The following is a 24,033-nucleotide window of genomic DNA, read 5'->3' on the forward strand; positions in this document are numbered from 1 at the left end:
GTACGGCGGCTGTAACGCTGCAAAGCTCTGCAGAGGGTGGTGAGATCAGCACAGCGCATCACCGGGACTGTTCTCTGCAGACAGCGCTGCACGAGGCTGTTTGATCCCAGGCACAGCCTCTTCACACTCCTGCTGTGGCGGTTCAGGAGCATCCAGACACAGAGACAGTTTCTACCCACAAACCATCAGGAACAGCTGACATTCTGCACCTTTACAGGTAAATGACAATAACACTTGAAACTTCATCGCTCGCTCGTTTCCTAATTACAAACTCTGTGAACAACGATGCAAAGGAGGCTGCACGTAAAACCTTTTTTTAAAACCCCGAATGCTTTATTTAAAATCTGGACACATAATTCTAGAACTAGACTGAATAGTACAATCACTTTTTGCAATAACACATTAAAACTGAATTCCAGGCAAAAACTGCCTGCAAGCAAACACAGTTACTACTTTGGCTTCTTGACTGAAGAAGAGAAGCCTGAAATGATCACAGAAGCAGAAACTCAAACACCACGTGTGGGCTGTGGGAGAGATGCTGTTGTGCACTGTGTGTGTCTGTGTGTGCGATGGAGGAGCGAAGCTGCTGATGGATACAGACAACAGGGTTCCCACCGTCTTCCAGCTGTTGCTCACAACTGGAAAGAATCTGAATAGACTTACAGAGAGTATAAAAGCTGTTTGGATAAAAACTGATCTGCATTATTCAAATTTCAGTTGTTTGTTCATTTCAGCCAGAAGCACCGAAACCCCGAAACACAAATATCAGAATAACACAACTGTGTACCACACATGGAGGAAGACGGCTCTTTGACCCAAGACAGGAAACATTTGGAAACTCAGATTAAGTCACACGCTCTGTCATTTTGTTCGCTTCCTACTGATGTGTCGAACATTAAGGATAATGTTTTCTTTTTTATCTTAAGAAAATGTAATTTACAAAATGACGTGGATCCCAAATCTTTTTGGAGTAATAAAGATTCCTTTAAGCTGCAGAGATGCAGCGGCTTCGCGTGAGATTCCAGAGTAGATGATGAACTGAATTAATAACAAAGAGATGTTCTGTTTTTATGTGTCTGTCTTTACTGGTCGCACTGAGTAATCCCACAAACACTGGAGGGAGGAGGTGACCCTCGAGCTGCTTCGAATCAAACCGACGTCATTGTCACAGGAGCCTTTACGTAGATGTGCACAGCTACAAACTTCAAAAACCCTCTGAGTCATCAGTCCACCATGATAAATGGACTGACTCTTATATAGTGCTTTATACACATTCACCATACTTCAAGTGCTTTCTATCTAAATGCATCAGAGGAGAGAAGTCTGGGTTTAGTATCCCGCCCAAGGATGTTTGGCTTGCAGACTGGGGGAGCCAGGGTTCGAACCATCGAGCTGGCTCTACCTCCTGACCTACAGCCACTCGTAAATGAAGGAAGTCAGGAAAGTTGTTTTCTACTACAAACATTCTCTCAATGGACCAAAACAAACTGAGATGCACAACCCAGATCTCACTAACAGTTCAAGGAAACGAGCCTGCGGGTGGTCACGGCAATCAGTGTGTTCAAAAACGACGTGCCAGCAGTTTTAGTTTAGTCAGCCTGGGTTTGTTAGACGATTGTGTTATTATTATTGACACACTGTTCACGGAGAGGTTCACTGACAGCCTCATGTAAACACATCTGTCAGAAATCAGACTGTCTCTATGCTACACCTCCACTCAGAACCAACAGCATCGATAAAGATGACAAACGATGAAACAGATAGCAGACACACACAGACACACAACATGACTGTTGTTTGTACAGAGGAAGGAAACAGGCTGAAACACAATCAAAGAGCAAAGAGTGAAAACATGAATTAAAGGAAACTCCACACTTGAACAGAGGAAACAACATCCCATAATCCACGTATGATGACACAGCTGTACACATCAGCTGCTGTACGCCCTCACAAACAGCAAAGCACTTGACACACTTGAACACTGCGAGTGTAAAACACGAGTTATGCAGATTCCTATGCAGCATGCTCCTGGGACACGATTCTGTCTCTGGGTTTAAGCAGGAAAGCACAACGGAGCCAAGCCATGAAACTCCACATTTAAAAGTAAGGAACAAAACCAAAAACAGACTATAGCAGTTAAAAGATTCTCTTCGAGTGGGTCTCACTTCCACCAACCATCGCTCCAGCTAGAGTCTCAGAAAAGGTTCAGCGACGGGTCAGAGTTTCTTCATGTGAGAAGCTCAGAGACGAAGCCTCCACCGGGCGCCTAGCACTACTCAGTGAACTACTCAGGAATAAATAATGGACTTTATAATAAAGCAGGAGGCTGGTGGTCCTGTGTGGTTCTAGGGAACGGGTCCACATTGGAGGAGAAGGTGGGTCAGATGTCCTGGAGCCCGGCCTCGAGTTCGACAGCTCGTGTTGTGACGTCCAGGCGCGCCCCACTACAGGCCACGCCTTCAAGATGCAGCTGTCCAATTAAAAAACGTCCCCACTTTATGCATTCAAGTGTCTACAGAGTCTCAATGCTTTCAGGGTGTTAGCGGCAGATCATCAGCTGTCCATGCTGCAACACTCTGCAGGATAAGAAACACACGTTACTCATCATCATCATCATCATCGTCGTCAGTGATTACAGGCTGCTGGGCGTCACTTTGACCAAGCAAACACTTGACCAACAGCTCCTCACAGCGCCTGAGAATGTTAGTTACTGGTCATGTATGTGAGCTAGATAAAGGGCTAAACTGGTACAGATTAAAGTCCTGTACAAGTGCTTTCATTAGGCAAGAAGACTAGAAACACATATTAATGTAATTATATTACATTATGTTCTGAGTATTAACCCATATTAGTCTAATAGGCTCTGGCCTTTCTGAGTACCATCGCACAGGCCTTTAAACCAACCCAGATTAGCAAGAGCCACGATCGAGAGGGCAGCTGGTAACAGGTATGACTGATAAGGTCCGACCTGCAAGGTCACTCAGGTATCAGCGCGAGCAGGAAGACACCTGGGCGAGTGCCCTCACCCAGATCGGCTCACTCCAGAACCGCCTGCATCATCTACATCTGCTGACTCTGAGCTGCTGTGTGGAGCACAGCTCACTGCCTCACTAATGATAAATAAAGCCAGAGTTTCCACACCAAGATGCAGTTCCTGTAAGCCCCATGTTCTCCTTGAGAGAGGAGAAAGAAATCTTTGTTCAAAATTCTTATTTAAATATTTTGATTTTTTTTTTTTTGCTTTAATCTCAAATGTGACAAATGTACCTGACCACAGACATTAAAGAATACAAATGAATAAAAGTACAACACTGATGCTCAAACTTGGCCTTTGATTGGAACAGATCTGATCTGACTTTCAGCTGTGGGCCAATCACTGATTTTCCACAGAAGGACAGTTTATCAACTTTATTTTACCAGAATTTAATTTCTTTCTTTTCTGGTGGAGACTGAACTTTACCTTTAGCCTTTCAAAATCGTTTCACTTTCATACCATTCAGTCCCTCTGCATCCTGGACATCCAGGAAGGGCGCAGGTCCCCAGATTCGGATGGTTCCATCGTCTGAGGCGCTGGCCAGCAGACCGGGCACCACGGGGTTCCAGCTCACACAGTTGACTGTGCGTGTGTGACCGGTCAGCTCTGCGATGGGCAGCTCACTGCGCCGGTGCCAGATGTAAACTTTGTGGTCTGACAAGAGAGAGACGAGCTCGTCAGCAGTTTGTTGGATCACACTAATGACCAGCACAAAACCTTCTTTTAGCATCAAGAACAACGTTTGGGTTCAATATTTGTATGAATGTCTCTTTACAGAGCAACATTTGTGGAGGACACTTTTTGCTTTCTTCTTCCTTAGAACTAAACATGCTTTGGTCTTACCTTCACTACCACTGGCAATGAAGTCTTCATTGTGCCCCCCGAAGCAGGAATGGATGGTGTAAAAACCCTGGGTGACACCTTGGTACTTCCTCACCAGCACCCGGTCCTGCAGGTCCCAAAGGTGCACTCCCTGCAAATAAGAGGCACATTTCAACAATCAAGACAAAGCTGATGTGAAGCAGCTGATGAAAGAAACAAAATGTCAGGAAGTAATCAGGAGCTCACCTGAGTAGCAACATTGAGCAGAGCTAACCTTCCATTTTTGGAAACAGTGAAAGACATAATGGGATGGTCCTCCTGCACTCTGGAAGGACAACATACACAAACATGTTTATTTTAGAAATGAGGCTTCTGACTGCTCCTCCCTAATTCACTGATCACCACAGGAGACGGCTCAGCATGTGGCAGCGTTTTTACGGCCCATCCTGATGCTAATTTGTGACACCATCCAGTCTTCAACCAGAAGTTAATAAGTCCAACTTTCACATGTTAGGTGAACATGTTCAATACTGATGACCACAAATTTTATTACAGAGATAATGATTTAAAGGTGCTACACTACAGTGGTTGGAAATGTCCAGTTTGTGCATGTAAATGGAGAGTCCTCTTCACACACTGAGGTTAATTATGGAGTTCCACAGGGTTCAGTGCTAGGACCAATTCTGTTTACATTATACATGCTTCCCTTAGGCAGCATCATTAGAAGACATAGCATACATTTACACTGCTATGCAGATGACACCCAGCTCTATCTGTCCATGAAGCCAGATAACACACACCAATGAGTTAAACTGCAGGAATGTCTTAAAGACATAAAGACCTGGATGGCCGCTAACTTTCTGCTTCTTAATTCAGATCAAACTGAGGTTATTGTACTCGGCCCTGAAAAGCTTAGAAATATGGTATCTAACCAGATTCTTACTCTGGATGGCATTACCTTGGCCTCCAGTAACACTGTGAGGAACCTTGGAGTCATTTTTGACCAGGACATGTCCTTCAACGCACATATTAAACAAATATGTAAGACTGCGTTCTTCCATTTGTGCAACATCTCTAAAGTTAGAAATATCCTGTCTCAGAGTGACGCTGAAAAACTAGTTCATGCATTTATTACTTCCAGGCTGGACGACTGTAATTCATTATTATCAGGATGTCCTAAAAACTCCCTGAAAAGCCTTCAGCTGATCCAAAATGCTGCAGCAAGAGTCCTGACAGGGACTAGAAAGAGAGAGCAGATTTCTCCTGTTTTGGCTTCCTGTTAAATCCAGGATTCAAAATCCTGCTCCTCACATACAAGGTCTTAAATAATCAGGCCCCATCTTATCTTAATGACCTTGTAGTACCATATCACCCTATTAGAGCACTTCGCTCTCGCTCTGCAGGCCTACTTGTTGTTCCTAGAGTATTTAAAAGTAGAATGGGAGGCAGAGCCTTCAGTTTTCAGGCCCCTCTTCTGTGGAACCAGCTTCCAGTTTGGATTCAGGAGACAGACACTATCTCTACTTTCAAGATTAGGCTTCAAACTTTCCTTTTTGCTAAAGCATATAGTTAGGGCTGGACCAGGTGACCCTGAATCCTCCCTTAGTTATGCTGCAATAGACGTAGGCTGCTGGGGATTCCTAAGATGGACTCAGTATTTCTTCTTATTTATTAAGATTATTTAAGGTTAACATTGTCTAATACTTAAAGTAGTAGGACCTGGTACTGGTAAGAAACGTATCAGCTGACACACCTACTGATGGACGCACAGATATAAGGCCAAACATGACCTTTGTTGGCTGAGTTCATCACGAGACGTTATTGACATTCATTAAGACACTTGCAGTGAATATCTGTGGCTGTTAAATCTCATCTCATACAGGACATTCTGCTCTTGCTCGTTTGTGAACTGATCCAATAGATCGATGTATTCCAGACTGTAGACAGCAAACATCTCTACAACCAGTGTTTTGGGACTGAAGTGTTCAGTAGTTTCTCAGATCCTTAAAACAGTTGCAGAGACGTCTCCAGAAAGACAGAACAGATACATTTACTATTAAAGTAATGACTAATTAGTACTTCAGTTACTCTGATGACGTACATGTTTCTGTCTGTCAGGTCCTCAAAATTGTATCCTCGGATGCGTTGGTGGGTGTCAGATGCGAGGACTGTGCGGCCGTCACTGAGACACCACAGGCACTGCACCCGAACTCCCTCCCAGGAGTCCAGGAGGTTTCCATCCAAGTCCTGGGAGTTCACCAGAAACAAAGCAAAAGCAGGAGGACGTCAGCCTGGAAATGATTGTTATCAGTCCAGAAACACTCACCGGACAGTTTTATGTGGGACCAGGTGCAACCTTCTTTTCACTTTAACACTGAATTAATTTTGAGCATCACAGATTCAGCAAAATGCTAAAAAATATTTCTGAGGTTTTGCACTAAATATTTAGCAATGAGCTGAGACACAAGCGCTCACCCAGATTCGTTGGATGTTTTTAATTTGTGGTCCCTTTTCAATAATAATAAAAACTAGAATGTGCAGCTCCTGGAGGGTTTGCAGTGGGATGGATGCTACCTGTGGACTGTAGCTCGCTGTCGGGGAAGGAGGAGAGAAACAGCTGTGCCTAATAAAGTGGCAGACACTGGAAATTGATGCGTGTTTATGTTAATCATGCTGTAAGGTCATAATGAGAAAGAGTAGGCAGCAATGTGGAGAAAACTATAACTGCAGACAGACAGGTGCAGTTTCTTTACACTGAAACGATTCTGTCATCACGCTGAGAAACTGTGAGGACAGTAAATCACAACAACATGACAACCACTGATGATGATGTGAGACGTGGTCGCAGGACGGTGCTGAATAACAGACAGTTCAGACTTCAGGATTCGATTTATTCTCTAGATTTCTTTAAACTCTTAGTTTGTGCAAAAGTCTTGAGTCATCAGGTCTATGTTTGTACAAGAGGCCAGACTGTCACATACTGTCCTTCTTAAAGTGCTCTCCAGCTGTACGAGGCTGTTTTAAACATTAGGACATTAGATGACTATAAAAAATGGTTCAGGCTACTACATGAATTCAATAAATTTAAAGCTTTCCTGTTTGACATGCAGTTTGTTTTTGTTGTTGTTCTTGAAACCTTCAATAAGAGGAGAGTCTGAGCTCTCACAGTGACAACGATAACGAGACGGATGTTTTCATGAACGCAGCAGACGTATACAAACTAAACAGACATGCTCTGACTCGTCGGCATATTTTTAAGTTACACTTTATTCTAATGATGTCTTGTGAAGTCTTGTTCTCAGCTCACTACATATGATCTGTGCGTATCAGGACAATGATGTCAGTGATGTCTCACTGCAAAAAACATGTGTGGTTTGTAACATACATCATTTATATAAAAACTGGCCACACCATTAAAACACCAGATTTTCCAAGAATTCATAGTTTACATTATGTCTAGTGTTTGTAAGGCTCCGCCCTCTGTAGCTGTACGTGTGTTGCTGCAATAGACGTAGGCTGCCGGGGGATTCCCATGATGCATTGAGTTTTTCCTTTCCAGTCACCTTTCTCACTCACTATGTGTTAACAGACCTCTCTGCATTGAATCATATCTGTTATTAACCTCTGTCTCTCTTCCACAGCATGTCTTTATCCTGTCTTCCTTCTCTCACCCCAACCAATCACAGCAGATGGCCCCGCCCCTCCCTGAGCCTGGTTCTGCTGGAGGTTTCTTCCTGTTAAAAGGGAGTTTTTCCTTCCCACTGTCGCCAAAGTGCTGCTCATAGGGGCTCATATGATTGTTGGGTTTTTCTCTGTATGTATTATTGTGGGGTCGACCTTACAATATAAAGCGCCTTGAGGCGACTTGTTGTGATTTGGCGCTGTGTAAATAAAGTTGAATTGGACTGAAATTGAATTGTGTTAATAAGCTTGTGTTGGAACAGACTTCCAACTGACATCAGTCTCTTTACTTTAACCTCCTGAGACCTGAACTCTTCCACGGCAGCATTTTTAATTTCTCTTTGATATTCGGGCTGATTGGGACCTGATGAATGTAAAAACAAAGAATTAACAGATTTTTTTTACCTTATTTTTGTTTCTAAGAAAAATCAGAGCCACAAATGAGGATATTTGTTTAAACTTTCAATAGGACAGTAGCAGCATAATGTCCTCGTAAGTGGATATCAGGCCCTTGTAGAGCACAATTGAGTATTTTGGTCTAAATAACCCAACATGTGATGTCCACATACGTGGACGCAGGTCCTAGGAGGTTAAAGGTCAAAGTTTGGTTAAAGGGAAATCAGAGCTGTCTTCCTTTTAATTAATGTTGTTGTTGTTTGTTTGTTTTTTGTTTGTTGTCTTTTTAAAGTTATCATCTATTACTTGTAGTTGTATTTATGATGTATTTTGGATGAAAATGTATGTTTTATTCTAAAACGTCTGATGTGTGATTGTAGCCCAACAAGGGACAGTGGTTGAAAATTAGCAACAGCTATAAGCGTTGCATCAGCTTCATGTTTTCCACCATGTTAAACTGCAGCGTCCCTTCTAAGGAAAGTAAGGCTCCGTGTGATGTGCATTCAGAGAAGCTTCCTGTCTTGGTTTTTCCACATGTTTGAATCAGTCTGGCTGTTCTCCTACGACATGGAGACAATGTTTCCTGCCTGTAAGGCTGTGTTGGAGCCTGTGGACACAGTGCCCATGCAGCGAGGATACTCACACACTGGTAGAACTGGCCCCTCTGGCCGCCGGTGACAAAGCGTTTGCCATCTGGGTTCCAGGCCACGCTGGTTAGGCTATCCTCGTGGGACTGACTCATCTTTGTTCGCAACTCCCCCGTCTGTACAGTAGAGCCCAGAGCACACAGAACAGATCAGACACCAAACATACTAAACACACAGAGATCAGTTTTCTCTGATTGGTCTATGAAAAGGTCACATTGAAAAGGAACGTCTGCAGGTCCAGTTTCACACGAACAAAGCAGCTGGTGTGGAGCAGGACTCGTTTCAGGACGCACTGATAATCAGTTAACAACCCAGCCAACTCTCACTCGCTCTCCAGCTCGTCGGTGCATAAACGCATCTCTCATGTCAGCCAGGTTTCTTGTAGGCAGCGACTCTAACAAATCTACTGTGCACAGTCAGCTTGGAGCACTGTTCACAAGTGCAGGCAATTTATTGATGTTGAGACTCTCATCATCTTTAACCCTTTAGAGCAGAAATATTCCAGGTAGCTCGGTAAACTGGCAACAGCTGCGCTCAGATGGACTGCACGAGGAAACCGTTTTACAGCGAGAGCGTGATCTCTGAACATAAAAACCAGAAGGACTCAGGGTTTCTTCAGCTTCAGATACAACATCATTAACAGATTTAAAGAGCCGAGCTCATGTTCCCTGCACTGGTTGCTGCGCAGCACTTTTATGGGAGGTCAAACTATCGAAAAGCTGGACTCATTATTCAGCAGGTTGCTTCATCAATTATGTCATGATGCGATGACGATGCTCAAACCCAATCTTCATCTTCGTGTCCACACTGCTGCATGCAAGCTTTGATCTGATCAGCTGCACTCATCGTACTGCTGCTACATGAACACAGACTGTGCACACGCTGAACACAGTTGGAACGTCGCTATTCAGCGCTCACCTGAATTGTCAGATGTACAAATATTTCCAAGTATGAGATTTGTACTCGAGTCACAATGATGGGGGGCCTCGGACCGGTCCGTGAGTCGTTTGGTACCGGGGCGCGAGAGCTGAGGCTCAGCTGTGAAATGTCTGGTTTTCAGGGTTTTTATCGGTTTCCAGCGTTATTTTGTTATCGTTTTATCGTTTACTCGGTGTTCCTGGGTCTTTTCACGTGTGTTATGAATAAATCTTCTTTTTTTCGGTACCAGTACTGGTTTTATTTTGTTGTATTTATCCGCGACACCTTAACGGCCGGTCCGTGAAAATATTGTCGGGCATAAACCGGTCGGTGGCGCAACAAAGGTTGGAGACCGCTGTACTAAGCCATAAAGACGTTGGCACTCACAGTGTCCTGGACAAACTTTCATTAACCCTTGTCCAGGAGAAGATGGGGAACACATGAACGCAGTATGATTTCTTTACAAATAATAAAGGTAAGGTGTATTTTAGAGCTTTTGCTCAATATTTTGTTTCCCAGCTAATACAGTCTTATTGAACATGATGCTATAAGCTTGGCACACCTATGTTTGGTAGTCTCAGCCTGTCTTCTTTGCAGAACCTCAAACTTCATCAGGTTAATGGCGAGCGTCAGTGCACGGCCATTTTCAGATCTCTCTCCAGAGATGTTCAGTCTGGCGTCTTAGGGTCACTGTCTCGGTCCGAGGTCCAGAGCTTATTATCAAGGACGTCTCTGCACACCGGTGCACTGATCTTTGCCTCTCCCCTGACCAGTCGAGTCTCACAGAAAGTGTCCCCACAGCGTGACAGTGCTACTGCCATGCTTCACTGCAGGGGGATTGGCCGGGTGAGCAACACTTGGTTTCCCTCAGACGTGACTCATTCAGCTCAAAGAGTTCAGTCTGTGTTTCATCAGACCAAAGAATTTTGTTTCTCGTGGTCTGAGAGTCCTTCAGGTGACTTTTAGCAAACTCCAGATTTACAGGGGAGTGGTTTCCATCTGGCCACTCTACCACAGAGACCCAGCTGGTTAATGCTTTGAGCCATTCATGCTCCCCCTTGGCCACTTATCCACCTTAGGATCAGGGGGAGAATGGAGCCTACCACTGCTGAGCATGTTTGGAACGCTGGAGGAATCGCAGAGTAAACCCACACGGTGAAAACAGACCGACCAAAGAAAGGCCCTCGCCATCCTCCTGGACATGCTCATCTCCTTGCTATATGGACAGTACTTCCTTTCCGTACCTGCACATTCCACAGCCACAGCTCGGAGCAGTCGTCAGGGCCGCAGGCTATCAGATAAGCATCATCAGGGCTCCATGCCAGGTAGGAAACACCATAAGCATGACCTTCAAGAGTCTTCATCAACTTCAGCTGCTGGATGTCCTGTGACCCAACACACAAACATCCATGTTCCAGTTACTACAGCCGTTGTAATAACTCACTGACTGATTGTTGCTATTCTGAAGTGTAACTCTTGATAAGCAAATGACTGGTTACCATGTCGACTTGCCACACAATGACTGTGGTGTCTTTGGAGCCAGTTGCCAGTTTTGTGCCATCGTTGGAGAACTTGCAGAACCAGACTTCATTGCAGTGTTCTGTGAGAATCTGCTGTGTGTAGCAGGGGAACTGTTTCCTTTACACACACACACACACACACACACGCGCACACACACGCACACACACGCACACACACGCACACACACGCACACACACGCACACACACACGCGCACACACGCGCACACAACAACACACACACACACACACACACGCACACACTAATCAGAAACATGAGCAGACACACAGGTTTGCCCAACATGCCTCAGACTTGTGCATAAAGGAAACATGCAGATGACATTCTTATCGTCTAGATTACCGACTGTTCACTAAACTAAATGTTTCCTCCTGCAGGGCAGCAGAAAGAAGCACAATCAGTTGATGTGGAGCTCAGTATTTAACAGCGTGTGTGTTTACTGACCGGCTGCAGGAGTGGTCCAGCAGCAGAGACACAGAGTCCAGACCACTGTCCAGTTTGGTGTTGTGGTAGAGGCAGCGCTCCCTCTGGAGCTCCACAGCCTGCTTCAAGAGAGTCTGCAGACGACGGGGAGGCAGCATCACTGACGGAGGCAGGTAAGCTGTACACACACACACACACACACACACACACACACACACACACACACACACACACACACACACACACACACACACACACACACACACACACACACACACACACACACACACACACACACACACACACACACACACACACACACACACACACAGAATTAATTTAGAGCATAGATCATCTTCAGTGCCCTGTACCAACATAGAGCAGAGCAGCTATCTGAACGCTGCTCCAACAGAGGTCGATCATCTTGTTAATAATTTCACCTCCTCACTACGTACGACTCTGGATACTGTAGCTCCTGTGAAAACTAAGGTCTCTAATCAGAAGTACCTGACTCCGTGGTATAATTCTCAAACACGTAGTCTAAAGCAGATGACTCGTAAGCTGGAGAGGAAATGGCGTGTCACAAATTTAGAGGATCATTATTTAGCCTGGAGAAATAGTTTGCTGCTTTATAAGAAAGCCCTCCGCAAAGCCAGAACGTCTTACTATTCATCACTGATTGAAGAAAATAAGAACAACCCCAGGTTTCTCTTCAGCTCTGTAGCCAGGCTGACAAACAGTCAGAGCTCTGTTGAGCCAACCATCCCTTTAACCTTAACTAGTAATGACTTCATGAACTTCTTCACAAATAAAGTTTTTATCATTAGAGAAAAAATGACCAGTAATCATCCCACAGATGTAATATTATCTACAGCTACTCTTAGTACCATTGATGTTAAGTTAGACTCTTTTTCTCCAATTGATCTTTCTGAGTTAACTTCAATAACTTCACCAGTGTGTGAATGTGAGAGTGAATGAATAGTGGCATTGTAAAGCGCTTTGGGTGCCTTGAAAAGCGCTATATAAATCCAATCCATTATTATTATTATAATAATTACTTCCTCCAAACCATCAACGTGTCTTTTAGACCCCATTCCTACAAAACTGCTCAAAGAAGTCCTGCCATTAATTAATTCTTTGATCTTAAATATGATCAACCTATCTCTAATGATCGGCTATGTACCACAGGCCTTCAAGCTGGCTGTAGTTAAACCTTTACTCAAAAAGCATCTCTAGACCCAGCAGTCTTAGCTAATTATAGGCCAATCTCCAACCTTCCTTTATATCAAACATCCTTGAAAGAGTAGTTGTCAAACAGCTAACAGATCATCTGCAGAGGCTTATTTGAAGAGTTTCAGTCAGGTTTCAGAGCTCATCACAGCACAGAAACAGCTTTAGTGAAGGTTACAAATGATCTTCTTATGGCCTCTGACAGTGGACTCATCTCTGTGCTTGTCCTGCTAGACCTCAGTGCAGCGTTCGTGCAGAGTTTCCTTCCCACTGTCACCAAAGTGCTGCTCATAGGGTCATGTGACTGTAGGGTCTACCTTACAATATAAAGCACCTTGAGGCGACGGTTGTTGTGCATCTTTAATGTAAGATCAGCCAAATTTATGTCAGGTGGGTTTTTTGGTGATTTTCAAAGCACTTGTGATCACACCTGCATACAAAGATCGTTATTACTCATTTGAAATTTTATATCCAGAATATGTTGCTATTTGGAAAAAAAGGCTCCTTCCAGGGACGAATAATAACTGGTCAGGAAATAGATGCTAATGTCAACTGGGAACCAGTAAGAGAATTTCAGAGTGGGTACTGCGTATAGGAGTTACTCCTTTGCTTGTCAGCCAGTGTACACACTGACATGTGACCGTGTGAGTCACTGCACTCACTTTGGAGTTTGTCCAGCAGTTTGGTGCGCGATGCTGTGCCTTTGCCCTCCCACTCAGCTTTGGCTCGCAGGTCCTCTGCATGACTGCACATCAGGTACCTACAAACACAAAGCCAGCTACTATCAGAAACACCCACGTCAGCTTTTACAGGGAGCACATACGTAGATGGACGTTTTATTGTAAGGCTAATTCCTGTTTGAATTGTTCATGCATCTCAGCATCTTTACAGCTGCCAGTATCTCGAAATGTTTTCAAGGCATCGTGCTTTTAACAAACTACACATCTGTCATCCATCATTGTGACGCAAATACCCAGCACGCTATATTTCTCCATCATCATCTCAGAACCACACTCAGCTTCTTCGTGTGCTGTGAACTGACCCGCTCAGGATGTGGATGCGCTCCGTGTTATATTTGAGAGGGGTGAGTTCGGCTCTGAGGACCTGCAGGGCCTCCAGCACCTTCCCGTCCTCCAGATATTCCAGATATTTCTGCTGCAGGAGTAGGAACTTCATCCGCTGTCGGGGAGCAAAAACAAAAACAAGGATTTAAATGATCACCACGGATCAGCCGACATGTAACAACACGAATCTGTTGCTACTGAGCTTCACGTCTCACGTCTGGCTCTTTTAAAGGAACTTTAAACATCAAGATGAAAATGCAGTTACCAACCAGACTAACAATGGCTGTTCATGCTGCGTCCAGCATGTCAGTGTGATACAGTCACTTTGATCTGGGCTGGACGAGTGAACGTCACTGTTCTGTTTAAAGTAGTTTAACTACACATTTAATCCGATTACAAAGAACAGAAGTGCGATTTCAAGGATCTCAGCTACACGATAAAGAAATGTAGTAACTGATCTGTCAGCACGACTCTGTGAGAAATAAATGTGTAAAACCTCACCTGCACCACTGCCCTGTGATCAGAAAACTAGCTTTGTGTTCATTCACAGACATGTTTTATTTATCTGTTTATTTATAGATTTTTCTTTTGGTATTGTTTACAGTCATGGTGTAAAAACAAACAGATATTTATAGTGCTGATAGTGTAATTTAGCTGTTCATCTGTTATTCAATCACTGTGGTGTAGAATGAGTGGACATGTGGGAGCTCTGAAAAACATGCAAACACAGTTTAGAGTCAAAAATGTGCAGCTTCTCCAAAGACGTCCAGCCGACCAGGCTAATGTCTGAGGCTCCTGGTCTCGGACATTAGGGTGCTGGCTAACTGTCACTACAGTGGCCATATTGTGAAGCAGTGTGTCAGGTTTGCTGTGATCTGTGCCTTTACGAGTTTGGTGTACAGTAATGTTAATGGTCTTGTCCATTTGTAAACAGCACTGAAGCAGGGGTCATTGGTTTTTCTAGTTTCTCTTGTTTATTAAATTAAAAGGTTAAAGGTCACACTTGTTTTTCATTTGGTTTAGTTTGCACGTAGCGGTTAGTTAGCACTCCTTTGGAAGAACTTCTAAAATAAAAGTGCAGTAAACTGTCTTTCATCATTTCATCTCAAACTGCTCTGTGTAATCTCAGTGGATGCAGTAAACAAACCCCAAACAAACCAATGATCATTGCTGAAGTGCTTTGGGTAAGATTAGCGGTGCACCATTCGTCTGTCTGTAAGCAAACCTAGCTAGCCAAACTTGCAGGCAGCCATGTTTACTTTAGAACAGCATAGAAGGTGTGATGGTTGCAGTTCTGTTTATAAGTGTACCTGTACGATATGCCATCAATGTACAGTCTGAGCTCGAGGAAAGAGGCTTTATTCTAAGTCTGATTCTGGCTCAGTGTTCAGACTGCAGACTTCATGGTGAACTGATGTTGTCTGAGGTTTGGTCCACTCACCACTATAGCACTAGGAGAATGCATCAGTGCCTTCAGCTCATTCAGGTCACTCTCAGCCTGTATGAAAAGGAGAAATACAAACTCATTAACAGACCAGCAAAGAGCTCACACTCAAACCTTTACTACTACGGTGACTACTGTAACAGCCTCCTAAAGATTTAATATGCAGTTCGGAGAACTTGGTTGCACCTTGTCCCACTCTCCTTCAATGACGTGATTGCGAAACTTGGTGGCAGAGGGGTGTTCCAGTCTGCAGCCAGACTCCTGCATCAGGAGGTCCACCGTCTGGCTATGAACAGCGAAAAGAAACATCCACGTTATGACTACGGAGCATGGCGAAGCATCAGCACTCACCTGTGAGAATTATCAACACACTGACTGCAAAGTTGTGTCATGGGTGAAATAAAAAGCTGGACTATAATAAGATTAAGGTCCATCCTTCATATAAAAACGTAACAAGCATTAAAATGCAGAGATGTGTGTCACTTATCACAGAGTCCTTACTGTTACTACACGTAAACACAACGTGTAGCCAGCTATCAAAGACCCACTCTAACCCAGGAAAGTCCCCACGCATGACATCTGTGCAGGATTTTCAGATTTAAATTGCCTTGAGTTGTGCGATCACGTTCTGACAGCTCATGGTTGGAGATTTGCTTAAAACACCTCATATAATCAATCAACTGATCAAGCACACACATCCATACATGTGCAATAATACTAAGTGCAATAATCCTTTCTGTCATCGTTGTATTTTTACTCAGTTGTATATAGAATTTGTATTCTATTTTTATCTTATTGTATATTTATTTTATTTTATTCTACTGTATATAGTATTTTATTTTATTCTATTCTGTACAGTTGTGTACTGTATTTATTCTTATTGTATTCTAATTTTTGCCTCATAACTTTTGCACTGTCCACTTCCTGCTGTGACAAAACAAATTTCCCACGTGTGGGACTAATAAAGGTTATCTTATCTTATAAGATTTGCAGCGTATGGTGATACACAGGTCCGGATACCGTGGGTCGGATACAGTTTATTAGCGTGTATGTGACACTTTGCCCTGAGCGGGCCTACTCCTCTATCGCTCTGCACCTGCAGATAAACGCGTGAGGAAGGATGCATCCTCAGCATCTTCACGGTGACCTGCCATCACCGCGGCTGGCTATGCTGATAACAACACTAGCTACCTGAGCTGGCTCACTTACTTGAGACCTAAATCGTTCAGATGTTGTCCTATGAGCCTGATGACATCCTCCTCGGACTGAGACAGGCGCTTCTTCTTCTTGACACCCGACCCGCCATCCGCCGCGCTGCTGCTGTTGTTGTTGTTGGAGGCGGGCTGGGCTGCCACTCCGTTGTTGTTGCTGACAGCGTTGCCATTGTTGGTTACCGAGATAAGTCCGTTGGAGTGAGCGGCCACGGTGGAGGACGACTCGCCATTCTGAGTACCGTTTCGACAGGAGAGCTCGGAATCCCGGTCCTGTCCTCCACCGTTAGCCTCCATGTTGCCACGGTTTATAACGGCGATATGGTGCGTGTACGAACAGCTGACAGGTCCACGGGGATAAGCAAACCTCTGGTGCGGTTAACGTCGGGCCCACTGACCCAGATGCAGCCGCAAATTGCAAAGCTCCCCCTGCGCCCGAGTCTGTGTTCGGCGGCGTCAGCGTGAACGACAGCCGGAGTTCAGCTCGGAGGACAAAGAAACAAACGGCAGAGTTAATTCGAAAGCTGCATTTTGAGCATTTCGACGGTATTCGGTGCTGTCAGCGCCGTTAAAGCTGCGCTCAGGCTGCGGAGTAGCGCTTGTTATTGTTGCTCTCGGACAGCTGCAGCCCTGATATGGCCATACGCGGTGACGTCAGCGGAAATTCCTTCACGTCCTTCTTGTTTGCTGTGCGTCACCGTTAGGCGTCGCTGTTTCCCCGCCTGGGCGCGACCTTCACATCTCCCAGCATTCGTTTTAAGGGTGACGTGATCATTTAGGCTCTACTGACACGCGTGGATCACTGAAGAGAACACATTGCACATAAAGTCAGACACAGTTGTGCATCATTTAATTAGTCTTTTTTAAATCTATGACAAACTTCCACATTCACACTCGCAGCTGTGCAGTATCATAACATGGAGTTTAATCTCTGTGGAAAGTTGTGGTCTGTGCACATCTGTATGCATGGTTCAAGCATGCTCCTAGTTTTTTAACCTGAATGTTTTCTCATTAATTAGCTGATCATCACCGTCTGAACGCAGTCGCTTTCCGGATTTTGAGTAAATCACAAATCAGTTGTCTCAATGGGCTGTGCAGTAATCACGACACTGAGATTTATCAGTATAATTCTTTAATCAGTAAGTGATAACCAACAACTCAAAGGAGAGAGGGCACATTAAATAAGAAAGGATTTAACAAACCAAAACAAAAGATTGGGAAGGCGTGAAAAAGGATCAAAATCAGCGCAGTAACAAGAACCACAGGAGGCGACTTGTTCTTTACTTCTAACACCAACAGCCGGAGTGTGTTTGTGTTCAGCTTAGAAAAAACCCACACAGTTGCACCTAAAACATGGATTCATGTCTGAGCTCATACATTGTTGAAAGTGCTAGTTTGTTCCCAATCCTGAGATTCTTAAAAATAAAATTCAGAAAACAGCCTTAGTCCATGTTACGGCATTCAAACCTAAAGCCATCGTTTCATCATTGGCACTTTCACATGTGTGGAGGAAAAAAGCATCCCTGTCATTTCCAATAAATACATTTAACCAGTAAACACTGTGTAAACTCTATATACAAGAATACATCTTGTCCTCTTCGTTTTTACAAAGAAAAAAGATCACATTATGAAAATGTGAATTAAAGGGGAAGGAATGAAGAGCATCTGGTGTGCAGAAGAACAGACTATTGCACTTTCCTCCCTTTTTACAGACAGTAACAATAAACAGAGGAAAGAGCAGTGACTGCTGCTGTTATGTCAAGGCCATCGTGTACGTCGCACTCATACAGAGTTGTTGCTTCCTACTTCCTAAAACACCGTCCAAAACTGGCTCTGAAATGTCAAAGAACTCGTGTCACCTGTCCTGCTGTGCAGGTGAATTCAGGGAGCAGCTGATTCAGTGACTATGAGACTTGGTCAGCTGATGTTGCTTCTCACCCGGCCTCTTACTTCACTCAGTTGCAGTACAATACCAGCTTAACTAAGATTTGCATTCACTGAGCTACAGTGCAATCATGTTTCTCTGGACAAGCTAAAACATCTCATCAGGAGACTGAACCTAAACTGAAGCTATAATAATAAAGCTAATGACAGCACACATAACTATGGGCACAAGTACAGGAAGGGCAGATCTCACTGCTTGTCCCATTTTCTCTCCTGGATACGTCTGTTGGTTCACTGGGGACAGAGATCATGGTGATCCAATCACTGGCTGCTTAAACTGGCTTCAGGTGATGCTGAATGTCATCTGTTTGCTGGGAAGGACCCAGAGCGTGTGAGGGTGAGAGATACGTGTACAGCTCAGGTTGTGGGACCAGTTTCATGAAGAAGAAATGGACAGGTGAGGTTTACTTGTGTCCCCAATTCAATTCAATTCAATTTTATTTATATAGCGCCAAATCACAACATAAGTCGCCTCAAGGCGCTTCATAGATACAGAGAAAAACCCAACAATCATATGACCCCCTATGAGCAAGCACTTTGGCAACAGTGGGAAGGAAAAACTCCCTTTTAACAGGAAGAAACCTCCGGCAGAACCAGGCTCAGGGAGGGGCGGGGCCATCTGCTGCGACCGGTTGGGGTGAGAGAAGCATGAAGCCTGTAGATCAGAGTTTTCCTCAGTGCTCCATCAGACGGGGAAACAGGTTCTGGCTATTAGTAGTTACACCCCAAACAGCTGTTCAGAATAACTATGCTGTTTGGAGTCGTGGGGCAGGGCGGGGAAAGTGCTACACATTGGGACTTGCTGTCTCGTTGTGCATCATCAGTAGGGACGTGGCCAGCGACAGTGAGGGGTGCAAAGGTGCTGAAGAGAAGAGTCTGTTGGGTAGGCAAACCTCGGGGTGAGGCTGGGGGGGGGGGTTTGTCTCGTCTCTGCTTTTCCCAGATGATGCAGTTCTGTTGGTTTCATCAAGATATGACCTCCAGCTTGTACTGGGATGGCCGCTCTGGTTTGGGAGCCAGTGGCTGCCCCAAGTGGAGGTATCTTCACAAGAAGAGAGCAGGACTGGTGCACTGACACAAACGCATGACAAGTCTGAAAATGGAGCTGTTAGGGTTAGGGGCCAGTTTTCATGTCAACAGGTTTTTTGGAACCAGTGAGACCAAGAAATCGTATCAGCAGAACTACCAAAACAAACTGAAGACAGACGTTGACAGTGGAGGGAAACAAACAGGAGAAGCTCGCTTCTACTGCAAAAATGAATTCTGCCATTTTAACATGTCCCAGCTGTCGTGTGCACTTATCCACAGCTTGTCCGCCCACTTCAAAAACACCTCTGCTATCCATCTGACACAGCTTCAAGACACAGAAGCCAGTGGAGCGGTGCGGCTAAGGAGAGCTGGGAGATGTGTCCCATTTCAGAATCGAGGAAAAAACATACATTCGATGCTGCACACGCTTCTTCCACCACAGCAGACGAGCAGCAAACGAGTCTGTATGATCACACCGTTGTCCCTCACTGGTTGAATCCTCCTCAGAGGCAGGACCGGTGAAGGCTGTCAGGCTTTTAGTAACTGAGGATGAACTCCAACATACACGCTGTGCAAACCCACCGTGTGTCCATGTGATGAGGACATGGTGCTTAGTTACTAAAGAGGATTGTGAGCGCACAAGAGAGAAATCTCCATTGTTTTGAAAAAAATCAGATACATTTATGAAAGAGATGTAGCCCATCAGTGTGTTTCTCATACTGAAATGCTGAATTCAAAGAACTAATCTGGTTACAGAAGCCAAAGATTTGGTCAATCTGCTGTTGGGCAAAAAGACACTGAGCCTATGCTACTCTGATGATCCACAGTCTCAGTGTCTGGTTTATTCCCAACCAGTCCACATGTTGTTGTCTCCCGCCTGTCTTTACAATTAGGATCATTTATTTAAAATGTTTTGCTTAAGTCAAGCGCTTCCTTCAAGCATGCACTCTTTTCCATCAGTCACACAGCATCTGCCTCATGTCACTACTGCGCTACCACGTCCGACCCAGTAACAGTCACAGATCAAGTCTAATCGAATGCAGTCGGATGATCAGGCTGTGGCCACTGTGTGTCTCGTCTGTGCTGAGAAGGAGAGCAGATTTCTCCTTCATGGACTTCCTGTTAAATCCAGAACTGAATTCAAAAGCCTGCTCCTTATATACAAGTTCTTGTGTTAACAGACCTCTCTGCACTGCATCATATCTGTTATTAACCTCTGTCTCTCTTCCACAGCATGTCTTTATCCTGTCCTCCTTCTCTCACCCCAACCAATCGCAGCAGGCCCCGCCCCTCCCTGAGCCTGGTTCTGCTGGAGGTTTCTTCCTGTTAAAAGGGAGTTTTTCCTTCCCACTGTCACCAAAGTGCTGCTCATAGGGGGTCATATGATTGTTGGGTTTTTCTCTGTATGTATTATTGTAGGGTCTACTGTACAGTATAAAGCACCTTGAGGTGACTGTTGTTGTGATTTGGCGCTGTGTAAATAAAATTGAATTGAGTTAATGATCTATCTTACTCACTCACCTCCTGCAGTAAAATTAAAGTTTATGCCTAAAATACATTTTTATTGCTCCAGAGGAGAGATTAGTGTGAGAGACAGAGAGAGAAATGTTTAAAAGTTTGCTTGGACTGTACCAGCCAAAGCTAACAATCTCTGCTGTAACAAAAGCAACACTTCCTTTGCACATGTCGAACATTTACACATACCATGGTTTGCTAAAGGGGAGTGCTTCTTAAATGCATCGGTTTAAGTGCTGAAGCAGAGACAGGTCCTGATGTTTCTAAATGAGGAAACAAAGAAACTATGATTCAACAGAAGGTAGCAGCAGGGAGAGCTTCATGGCCTGATCCAGGAGTGAAAGCTGTGCAGGATGGTAAAGGGACTCGTTTTATACCTCGTGCTCCAGCACGTTTTTTATGCTTATGTGCTTTTTATTTAATGTTCACATGCCAATGGATGCACTGGAGAGCAATTTGGGGTTAGTATCTTGCCCAATGAAGATTACAGCAGGCAGGGAGCAAACGGTGAACCTCGTGATTAGTAGAGGACCTGCTCTACCTCCTGAGCTACAGCCACCCAGGAAGTTAATGGGCCAGTTTGAGCTCTTGCTGTCAAATCTAAGGATGCAGAGAAATCACGTCAGTAGTATTAGCTGTGTGTCTGAGGTAACACTGTAATACTTTACTATCTGTATATTCAGTACCTGGATTCATTTTAAGCTACAAGTGCATTTGTCATCAAACGGAGTGGTTTATAAAACAAATCTGCACAGATTTGACCCGTGTGGTGTGTTACTGGGTGTTTCATTACACTAAAGTCTCCTTTTGGTAAATGTTTCTGTGCCTATGGTTTCAGGAAGGGTGACACGAGGACAAAAAGAAAAAAACTTCCAAATGATGAATAATTTGTTCTGCAGTATCCGTCCAAAGCAAGAGTTCTGTTTAACCTGTTTAACCCAATATTATGAATTTCCATGTAACTCCTTATTTAAGAAGTAAGAACTTCAAACCTTGACAGCATCATCGATCAGTCCCCTCAGTGTCACAGTCAAAGAATCAGGTTTCCCTTTAATCTCCTATCTGTTTGGTGCCCTCAGCTTCTAATCTTCTCAATTTATTCGAACATCTTGATTTAAATATATACTGCTAAACTGAAATCATCTTCAAAATCAAATACAGACTCTTCTGGCATCTGTACATCTTTCTGTACAGACAGAGAATACACCAGTTCATGTTTATGAAGTTTGTAAATGAATTAGGCTTCGGTTCAGTTATAGTTTCAGGTTTCCCAGGACTTTAAATCAATTCACTTCTTTCCCCTGCACGACTCTTCACACAGCCTATGACCGATGAGTGCATGAGTGTGTGACAGACAGATAAGTCCTCAACTATCCACCACCTGATGTGGCAGAGTGACAGAGGAGCCGTTGATAAATGAGCCTTGTTTGTCTCTTCCCTTCAGAAAATAAGTGAGCAGCTCTCCTTTCCCCTTCACAAAGATGGGCCCTCTCCTCACGAAGCGGAAGCCATACTCCTTCAGGATGTTGTAGCAGTCCTCCACTACCTGAGGGAAACACACAGAGTACAAAAGTATGTCTCATTGCTTTGTACAGTTGGGGACACAATTCAAAGCTGCACATTCAAAAGCTCCACTGGTTATGTTTGGTCACAGATATGGATGCATCGGCATCTGTCGCCAGAGTTGCGTCACCACATCCGGACTATCTTCTTACACCTGCATCCAGACCTGCTCCAGCTCTTGTACCCAGAGTTATTGCAGCCAGCACAGGTATGTGGGCTACCTGGAACACTTCAACCAGACCACCCCCCTCCTTTGCCCAGTAGACCTTATCATGATTCATTAAGCCTGTGCCACCAGTCTCAGTCACGTGTGCCACCAGCAGCTGGTCATTAGAGTTTCTAACCCAGCATGTTAGACGTATCTTACTGGTTTCAGCTCTGGGAAGGAGAGCAGCTTAGCCCTGCTACAGGAAGGACTGAGTGATGTTCTTGGTCCTCATAAGCATTTGTCCGAGGATTACAAGATCTTATTAGCTCACCTGAAGTTATCAAGTGTGCTAAACGATACATTTGTGACCCAACTGCATGTATCAGTGTGCTGAGGGCTCTCGGACAGGAGTACAAGCGAACTCAGTGCCGTCCTGTGCACACCACCCATAAAGGCAGGGGACTCTCAAGCTTTTGAAGCGGGTCTGTCCTGTGGGGATGCTAACTACTGTCAACGGAGTAGCAGAGAGGTAACTCCACTGTGGATCCCATGCAGACCGACTACTTACCAAACTTGTAAATGGTTTTTTACATAAGTGCTTTCTATCTAACATTCACACATTCAGACTCCGATGGATGCATCGTAGAGAAACTTCGGGTTACTATCTTGTCCAAGGGTATATGGAATGCAGACTGGAGCAGCCAGGGATTGAACTACCAACCTTCCGATTAGTAGATGACCCGCTCTACCTCCTGAGCAACAGCCACCCCATAACTTTGGGAATACTGCCCCAACCAAGGCTATTTGCACTTACATCACTGGAGAGGAAAGTCAGTAGGCACTGTCAAACCAAGAACACAGGTACCGTAATTGTCGGGCTATAAGCCGCTACTTTTTGCACAAGCTTTGAACCCTGCGGCTTTTAGTCAGGTGCTTCTTTTCTATGGATTGTCCGTGATTTTTGTCATATGGTAAGAGGATTTGTTTTGTTTGTTCCTCTGTTGTACGGCACTACGTTGCCTGGCGGAAGGGCATGTGATCAGACACACAGTATCGGGGTTCAAGAGTGGTATGTTGGTCACATGTCCATCCGCCAGGCAACGTAGTGCCGTACAAGTAGCACGAAATACAAACTTCAAAGTAGCACTACACGTTCAGCGGGAGGCGTGGATGACGAAGCCATCCTGAGCCTGTTTGTCTCCGACACTGGAGAAGAGGACTTTGGTGGTTTCAGTGCAGGAAGAAGAGAAAGATGGTGAATGACTGACTTTTCTTCTTGTTGAAGCCGTGTCACTGCACCTGAGCCTAAAAGGTAGGCCGGATCTATTTTTCTGGTGTGCTGTAGGTTATTGTTATGTACTACATTTGTTACTCATTTATGAAGCACAGTACATGTTTCATACCTGTAATTACCGCTACTTGTACAT

At 44.5% G+C, this 24,033-nt stretch overlaps 2 protein-coding genes across 6 annotated transcripts in view; both read right to left on the reverse strand.

Annotated features, from left to right (window-relative positions):
- Positions 1 to 304: 304 nt before the first annotated feature.
- Positions 305 to 17,054, reverse strand: wdr26a (WD repeat domain 26a). Its single transcript, XM_014412176.3, has 14 exons — positions 16,406 to 17,054; positions 15,383 to 15,482; positions 15,194 to 15,250; positions 13,731 to 13,867; positions 13,351 to 13,448; positions 11,480 to 11,636; positions 10,998 to 11,136; positions 10,743 to 10,883; positions 8,577 to 8,696; positions 5,958 to 6,103; positions 4,103 to 4,181; positions 3,878 to 4,007; positions 3,494 to 3,688; positions 305 to 2,576 (listed from the first exon to the last, which is right to left on the reverse strand). The coding sequence occupies exons 1-14, from the start codon at positions 16,702 to 16,704 to the stop codon at positions 2,554 to 2,556; spliced, it is 1,821 nt and encodes a 606-aa protein (XP_014267662.3). The 5' UTR covers positions 16,705 to 17,054; the 3' UTR covers positions 305 to 2,553.
- Positions 17,055 to 17,522: 468 nt separating this feature from the next.
- adcy3a (adenylate cyclase 3a) overlaps positions 17,523 to 24,033 on the reverse strand; it is a 67,276-nt gene continuing 60,765 nt past the window's right edge. For all 5 annotated transcript variants that reach the window (XM_076889667.1, XM_004569111.3, XM_004569108.3 and 2 more), the window contains exon 21: positions 17,523 to 22,441. In XM_076889667.1, the coding sequence (XP_076745782.1) occupies positions 22,262 to 22,441 (180 nt within the window). In that variant the 3' untranslated portion in view covers positions 17,523 to 22,261. The remainder of the gene's footprint in view (positions 22,442 to 24,033) is intronic.

This window comes from Maylandia zebra, linkage group LG11 (assembly GCF_041146795.1).
Source record: "Maylandia zebra isolate NMK-2024a linkage group LG11, Mzebra_GT3a, whole genome shotgun sequence".
Lineage (NCBI taxonomy): Eukaryota > Metazoa > Chordata > Actinopteri > Cichliformes > Cichlidae > Maylandia > Maylandia zebra.

What these genes read in the sequence shown, in the direction of transcription:
- wdr26a (XM_014412176.3), bottom strand. Translation starts at nt 16,704, where the DNA reads ATGGAGGCTAACGGTGGAGGACAGGACCGGGATTCCGAGCTCTCCTGT. An exon ending in CTGGACCACTCCTGCAGCCG is followed by an intron (nt 11,137 to 11,479) that starts GTCAGTAAACAC and finishes GTGTGTGTAAAG; the next exon opens with GAAACAGTTCCCCTGCTACA. An exon ending in CATTGCCAGTGGTAGTGAAG is followed by an intron (nt 3,689 to 3,877) that starts GTAAGACCAAAG and finishes CTCTCTTGTCAG; the next exon opens with ACCACAAAGTTTACATCTGG.